The 8,371-nt window shown below is 54.9% G+C and overlaps 1 protein-coding gene across 1 annotated transcript in view; it reads right to left on the bottom strand.

Annotated features, from left to right (window-relative positions):
* Fgd5 (FYVE, RhoGEF and PH domain containing 5) overlaps window positions 1–8,371 on the bottom strand; it is a 72,248-nt gene that overhangs the window by 37,994 nt on the left and 25,883 nt on the right. The window contains exon 3 of the mRNA XM_023705955.1: window positions 3,247–3,392. Coding sequence (XP_023561723.1) covers window positions 3,247–3,392 — 146 coding nt within the window. The remainder of the gene's footprint in view (window positions 1–3,246; window positions 3,393–8,371) is intronic.

Here is an 8,371-nt window from a genome sequence, read left to right as displayed (position 1 = left end):
GTATGACAAGGGCAGGTAGTCCTTGGGGCACACAGGGCACCAGGCATACACTGGTTCTCCCACACAGTGGCTCTCCAAGGCCAGCCTCAGTCTCCCCATGTGAGGATGAAGAACCACTCAATGGCCCTCTGTACTGACCCTCTGTGACAGATGAGAAGAACAATAGCATGGTGCAGGTACAAGTGCCAGCTCCAGAACTGACCTGCTTCCTGCCCGACTCTGACCAACCAAATGGTCCAAAACCTTCCATGCCTCGATTTTCTGATCTGTGACCTGGGTGAGGCTGCACAATGGACTAACCAGCTATGCATGCGAGTTCATTTCTATCCATACCTCCCTTGTAGCCAGCTGTCCCGGGATCACTGATTGGGTGGAGCCAACCCAGGCCTGAGGGCCAGCGGGGAGGAGAAGGGAAATGTGGGGTCTGGTAGGCTGCAGCCACTTCTTGGGAAGAACCTCAGCCCCCTCAGAGTCCTGCATTGGCCTTTGTCCCTGTGCACATTCTCAGAGCTGCTGGTGACCTCATCCCCCACACAGGAGATGGCTGTAAGCACATACATCAGACACGGTGCAGCACGCAGCAGGTGCTAAATAACGCGTTTCTCTCTTAGTTGGCCCATCCTGAAGTTTCCAGGCCTGTTAACAGAGTTGAAGGTTCAGCCCCTCTGAGACCATGCGCGCAGGCTAGGACTTGGTGGTGGCCCCATCTGAGTCCCCTGCAGACTTGCAGGAGCCAAGGCAGGAGGCAGAAGGGCCTAGCTGCCCCCAGTGGCCAGGATCACCACGGTGGTAAGAATGAGAGCCCCATGCCACACTGCCACTGATTGATTGGTGCTGCTCACTTTAGAAAATGGGCTTCCCCTATACAAAGCTGCTTCTGTTAATGTGTAATGTTTTTGTATTTTATGTGAATCTAAGCACAGAAGTCCTAGCATCTCCTCAAGGCTGTGTCTGTGATGTAGCAAATCTGGCTCAGGACAGCTGCTTCCCAGGACGTCACCAAGGCCTGGGATGAGGTGCTGTTACACAGGGCTGGGAAGTGCAGCCTGTGTAGCCACTGGGAGTCTCCTACTATTCAGAGTTGAGTGGCCTGTGACAGCAACCCATGCTAACCTGGGGAAGGGAGTCCCCTGGGCCAAGCCCCAGACAGACACCATTATCCCTGTGGCTCAGCAGATCAGAAATTGATTCCAGTACAGCCTCCTCTGACGACAGCAGAGAACTTGGGATAATACCTCTGTACAGGGCTCATTGTTACTGTTGTTGACTGAAGTATTTTGAGACAGGATCTTGCTAAGTTGCCCAGGCTGGCCTCAAACTCATGATCCTCCTGCCTCAGTTTCCTGAGTGCCACAACCTGATGCATGCCTGGTTCCTGCAGGGACAAGTGATACTAAGATGCCCAGAAGACACAGGTGCAGCTGGAGGGCCACACCCCACTCCAGCTGGCTGGGGGTAGGAGTGGCACTGCCAGCCTCTGAAATACCTTTCATGTAGCCACAGATACTGTCAACCCCCTACATCTTGGCTCTTCTCCTCCCTCCTACCACCTGTGGCCTCCGTGCTCTGGACAGGAGAGAGAGATCACATGCATGGAGGTGGTAGCCTTGGCCTCTCGTCCCGTGCTCAGGTCTCTCCAGAGCACTTGGCTGTCCCAGGGCCCTAATGTCCCAGCCACTCCCTGCATGTTTCCTGAGGCCTGTTCTTCTGGGACAAGGGAAAGAAACATTTCCCCTCCTGGCACTGAGGAGCAGAGAAAAGGGGTCTTTGCCTTTTAGAGAAATAAATTTCTCTGATGGTGGGGGACAAGGGAGAGAGCTGTGAGTGACCTCCTGTTCCTTACTCCAGCTCCCTGTGCAGGGGTGAGGATTCTGATGGTGACCTCTGTGCTGGCCCAACACGGAACAGTCAGCCCCGTCCCTGGGGAGATGAAACCTTCTGTCAGATGCTCGGTCCTGCTGGGATCTTCCCCAGAGAAATCTTTTCCCTTGTGGTGTGGGGTGGAGCCAGGACTCTGCACGGCTAGCTGGTGCTTGCCTCTGAGACCTCACACCATGTGTGCCTGGAGGTGTGTGAATGACACGCATGGCAGTGGAGTGAGCAGGCCAAGGAACAGGGCCATTACTGGAGCACAGATGAGCCCCATGCGGCCATGGTGGACATGCGGCACCAGAAGCCCACAGCCCAGAGCTCCAAGGCCACCCTGAGGGCAGGTCTCTCCTCTCCTCAGTTTCTCAGTTTGAGGCTTTCTGTATAAACATCAGTTCCACCACCAGTGCCTCCACCTTCATGGAGCCCCAGGGAGAGTTCTGGGGAGCCACTGTGTGGTGGGCAGGTGTCCCTGCTGTGAGACCTGCAGACCAGGCATGAGTGTGAGGGGCTCCACCACCGCCACAGTCTGTGGGGCACAGGGTCTGGCACCATGTGCCAGCTCAGGAAGGGAAGATGCTGGCTCCTTGGTGGACACCCAGACCTAGGGACTACCCAACCTGGCACCAACATGTTCCTCCCTCCAGGCCACACAATGACAGATGCTCAGAACAGCCCCAGCTCTGCCTGGCTATGGACACATAGGAACCTGGGGCTCCAAGTCCTTGGCACTGTCATGGTGGGCATGGTGGCAAGTGTGGTACCCACCCTGGCCCACAAAGAACTCTCACTGTTGATGCCCAAGCAGGCACCATAGCTGTGACATTAGGTCACAGACAGGCTGCCTGCATCACCAGCCCTCTCCCTACTCCCAGGGTGGCCCTGACAACTGCCAGGGCCTGGGTCCAGGTCTCCAGGGCTCCCTGTACTGAGCACGCTGGGCTCTGTGGACTCAGAGATAGCACATGATGTGAGCACTTGGCCTCTGGGATCTGAATCCCTGGCCCTGTTCCCTGCAGACTCTGGGGGTGCTATCTCCCCGGGTTGTGTGGAAAGGATGAGGCTACTTGAGTCTCACAGACAGCAGGTGCTGTCATCCTGAAGAGTCAGGGTCCCTTGTGATCTGAGGCCCTCATGTGACAGTGCTGAGTGGGGCAGAGATGAGCTGTGTCCCCATTGCTTCAGGACCAAACTCTTATACATCCATCAATGCACCTTGCCCAAGGACTCCATCACCCAGATGGAGAGGCAAGCTAAGAGCCCAAGGCAGTGGTCACTCTAGTCAGGCAGCTTTACTCAAGGTGTCTCATACCTCAGAGCTGGGCAGCTCCTGGTAGCTCCAGGTGGCTCCTCCCACCCTGCCCACCGTACTCCCACCTTCCATGCCTACCTTGTGAGCGACACTGGAGTCCCTTTGGGTGCCATCCTCTTCCTCAGAGCTGCCCTGTTCCTCCTCAGATCCAATGTCCTCTCTGGGTGCCGTTGCCAAGACAGGACAAACCTTGTAGGGCTCTGTATAGGCGCTGAGCGGAGGGAAAAAGGGTCAGAGCTCCCTGCTGGCAGAGTTGGTCGGCCTCAACTCTGCATCCCCCACCTCAGGGCGGCCTGCAGTTGAGGGTGGGGTTGGGCCGAGGTGTGTGTGCCATGCCCTGAGCCATGATCCACTCACACTGGGCAGGAGCCCAGCAGGGAGAACCCAGAGAAGCATCAGCAAGCACCACGTTGCAGTCTCGGGGACACCCTACAGTAAGATAGGGGCTCTTCTCCTGCTTCAGGACCTCCTATGGCTCCCTCCTGCCCAGGCATCAAGGCTTTGACATGTCCCACAAAACCACTTTTGTTCTCCAGGTCCGGGAGCCTGGTCACACTTATCACTCACACCTGCTCCTGGGACCGCCCAGTGGATGACCCCAGTGGCTGACGGTGGGTAACAGGCAGTGAGGAGGAAGCACACACCTGCTGTGGCTGAGTCCATGGAGCTGACAAGGGCCAGGCCTGGCAGCTGGGCACCCTGGGTCCTCCTGGAGCTGCTTCTCAGCCACGCTGGAGACAGAACTTGGCTCTGCCTCCAGAACGCCTGAAGCCCCAGCACCAGTGCTGAGTCAGAGTTGATGGGCCTTCCTGCCCCCAGTGGAGGGGAGGGGGCTGCCATGGAGGCCTGTCTTCCTCCCCTTAGCTCACACCTCTGCTTCCTTTGCAGACTTTGCTTGCCTTGTCTTTCAAACACATGTACTTTACACAACTTACACATCTCCCACCTAGGGGGCAGAGAAGCCCTTGGCCAGGATGCTGAGTGTGCCATCCCTCCTTCCCATAACCCCAGGAAGGTGTGGGCCCCAGTGGGGTCAGGAGCATGCACCCTGAAGAGTCAGTGTTCCCTGTGACAAGAGGCCCTCATCTCACAGTGTGGAGTGAGGCAGGGACCAGCTGTGACCCCAGTGCTTCAGAAATAAACTATTTATTTAATGCATTTAGTATAGGGTCTATAGCATCTCACTACACAGATTGGACTCATAGTGAGCCTCTTGTTTTCAGCCTCCAAAGCGCTGAGATTACAGGCATGCGCCACCATACCCAGTCTCAATCACTGTCTCAGCACAACCCAGGGGTGGGGCCAACGGCACACTAGGGATCAATCCCTGGTTCCTGTATCTGCCTAAGCAGGCACTTTAATCTGCTGAGCTATCTGGCTGGCCCTAGAAACAAACTCCTGTACATCCCTCAGTGCCCCTTGCCTTAGGAACTCCATCACCTCAAACTTCTCCCTTTGACATCCATGAGTCCCAGGCCTCCGCGGCCCAGGCCACCTCCTACCTGGGTGCCCGAAGCAGCTGTTTTTCAGTCCCTGGTACCCAATCATTTCCAGTCCAGAGCTACTTTCTCAAAGCACACTCCAATTGCATGGTTCCTCAGGCTCCACTGCTCAGCCCATCCCATTCCACAGAGCCCGGGGACCAAGGGCAGGGCTGACACACAGCCCCTGAACGTGCATTGTCCCATCTCGGAGACTGAAGAGTAAGGATTGTGAATTCAGTCAGCACTATGGGGCTGGGGCTCACGAGTCACTGTCTCACTGAGTCTGTAGGGTCAGAAGGGAGAGAGCAAAAAAAAAAAAAAAAAAAGAAGGGAGAGAGCAGAGACAAAGGCCCATGTCTCTAAGCTGGGCACCTGGTTACCCTCTCACCTGGCTGCTTCTGAGCTGCCCAGCACCCAGACCTGCACAGTGCAAATGGAAACTACCCTGGGGGCATTGAACAGTGGGACCAGGATGGCTCCCAGGTCCAAGCTGAACAAACAGCCAGGCATGGTGGCGCACATCTGTAATCCCATCACTTGAGAAGCTAAGGCAGGAGGATGGTTGTGGGTTTGAGGCCAGCCTGGGCTACAAAATGAGCTCAGGGACAGCCTGAACTGCATAATAAGATCCTGTCTCAAAACAACAGCAGCACCAGCAGCAGCAGCAGCAGCAACAACAACAACAACAAATCTGACCAAACACTGGCTCTGGCCTCCACTGACCGATGCCTGGCCACCTGGCCCAGCCTCTGCCATTGCTGCTAGCCCCAGGACTACTCAAGTTTAACAGGTGCTGCTGACCAGGCCTTTTCTAAGTACAGCATGTGTGTCCTCCTGATGCATTTCAACGTAGCAGGCCCCTGTCAACTGTAAGGACTGATCAGCTAAGTTGCCCTTGCTCACTGCTGCAGATGCAGGCCTTACAGATGACGCAGACCCAGTCACTGCTACACAGCCCTACCCCCTGTCCAGCCCAGGTGCAGCCTCAGGGTGGCCAGGGCCAGGGGGGCAGGGCTGGGTGGACTGACTTCTGCTTGCAGAACAAGCATGAAAACAACCCAGCACCAGGCTTGGGGTGCTGATGACATCTGTGTCACTGACTTCATCGTTCCATTTTGGGACTGAGCACAGCATGAGGCAATCAGTCACCATGATAACCTTTCACAGTATGACACGGCATGGCCAAGCCAACGCCTTGAAGATTGCTGAAGAAGCTGCAGGGGCAGAACCAATACCCTGAAGGTGTCTTCTTGACAATCACTTAAAAATGTTCTCGTTGACTCCACAGGCCCTCCGTCCCAGCTGAGAATCACTTCTTCTTGGGGAGCTGACTAGAGACACCCACATGGCATCCAGCTATCAATGCCAGCTTGGGAGGGGCTCCCTCAGTATGTCTATGGAAGCCCACAGGGATCTGTAGTGTTCCAGATGCTGTAGATACCAGGGTAGAGTGCAGAGAAAGACACTGTCTTCACTCTAATGGCTCTCTAGTCCAGATGGCTATTAGGAGCACCACTTAGGTACCAGAACTCTTGGGGCATAACTTTATTGTCACATATGAGAAGATTCTGTTCCACCCACTCACTCATCCACTCACTCACCTGTCTATATACACATTCATCCACTCCTCTCAATAATCTATTTATTCATTTATCTATCTGCTTATCCATCCTTCTACTCACTTACCCACTCATCTATCTACTTATCTATTTGTCCACCATTTTTCCATCCATCCATCCATCCATCCATCCATCCATCCATCCATCCATCCATCATGTGTGCATGTACCTATCCATCAACTCATATATCCATTCCTTTATTCAACTACCCATCTGTTCAGTCATCCACCCATGTTCATTCTCTTGTCCATACACTCATTCATCGTCCAACCCATCCATCCATCCATCCACCCACCCACTCACACATCCATCCACCCATCCATCCAATCTACTCACCATCTATACATCCACACATCCACAATCCATCCATCTACTCACACTTCCACTGCCCAGTCCCACCCATGCACCCATCCACCATCTAGCCCTGCTTCCACTGACAAACTCAGCTGTCCATCTACCCATCCATAATTGGTCAGGCAGCTGCTCCATGGTGTTAACCCATGGAGGAATCAGGGACAGTGACCTTTCCCTCTCTGCTTTAGGTAGGTTTATAGGATTTGTCCACTGGCATGATAAATAGAGGTCAGAGGGCACCTGGTCTACACCCTGGCAGAGCCTGTGGGGCTCAGAGCATCTCCACAGCACCCTGTGATTGCTGGTTCCCTTGGTGCCTTGCATGGGGACTCACCAGGAAGTGAGCATGTGGTCGTGTGAGTTTGGACACGAGGGGCTCACCATGGAGTCACATGCTGGAGAAATGAGGCAGTTGGCACCACCAGTCAGTGACCATGAGGCCTAGGACTTGGGATCAGTAGAAGACAGCTATTGTGTGACCCTGGACAGCTCACTCAATCTGTTTCTCAAGTGTAAAGTAAGGTTCCTTGTGGGACTGAACAGAAGCTGCTACCACCTTGCACAGAGCAGGTTCTCTGACCAGGGCAGAAGAGCCTGTATTGTCCTCACTGAGCTGTCCACCACTGCTTTACAGGGAGCACAAGTCCAAACTTCATAAAAGAACCTGTCACTATAAGTGACACTGTGCACCACCCTTGCCCAAAGCCTATGGCTGTGAGGACATGTGCTTGCCTTCACAGGGGGACCAGTGCCATCCAAATCCATCCTGGGCCACAGCCCTTGGGAGCTGCAGCCCTGACAGAGCTCAGCTTAGGGCTGGAACTCATTAGGCAGACAGGACATTGCTGGGAATGCATTATAAAGGGCTAGACCTAGTGGGGCGGGGTAGCAGGGACAAGATGGGGCCCAGGCCAGGCAACCTGGGGGGAAGGAGACAAGGGACAGAGAAGCCTCATGAGCAGAGGTGTTCTGCTGGCCAGTGGGAGCAGAGACAAGATGGGGCCCAGGCCAGGCCACCTGAGAAGGGGACGCGGGACAGAGAAGCCTCATGAACAGAGGTACTTGGGTGCTTAGAGGGCGGCAGGATACACATCAGGGACCCCAAATTCTCACACATGCGTTCCTCACACCCCCAGGTCCCCGGAACCAGCAACCTCTCTCTCTCTGACACCTCCTCTGCTTTCAGATCTGACCCCTATGAGCTCTATTCCTCAAGTGGATGGCAGGGTCTCTGGGGAGGCAGGGGCTGTCTGTGCTGCAAGCCAGGCCTTTGATGGAGGGCAGGGCCCAAAGGATGCTCACATGGTGACAGGAGCCCAGGGTACCAGGGTTCCCTGCCACCCCATAACTGGGGCCATATAACCATCTCAGGGCAGTATCTCCCCATCTGTGAGATGCACGTGGGGGTGGACAGTAGGGCAGGCCCAGGCATAGGACAACTGAATGTCTCCTTGGAGAGATGTATGGTGTCCCCATGTCAGCAGGAGTGGCCTTGTCATAGCTCTGGAGAGAGGGGCTTTAGAAAACTCAACTTCCATATCTTGCCAAGCAGCAAGAGCGGCTCAGCCTTGCTCTCTGACTGGTGATGTCCCCTCCCGCCCAGCACCAGGCCTGCTGGTTTTCCTCTGCACCTGTGTTAACAAGCTGTGATTCACAGGCTACAGACTGGAGAAGCTCAGCATGCAGGGAGCTCTGCATCACCATCTCCTAACTTTACAACCTCTCACCTCCCC

This window comes from Octodon degus, unplaced genomic scaffold (assembly GCF_000260255.1).
Source record: "Octodon degus isolate 3935 unplaced genomic scaffold, OctDeg1.0 scaffold00233, whole genome shotgun sequence".
In the NCBI taxonomy this organism is placed as follows: Eukaryota; Metazoa; Chordata; class Mammalia; order Rodentia; family Octodontidae; genus Octodon; species Octodon degus.
This window is presented reverse-complemented; position numbering and strand designations above follow the sequence as displayed.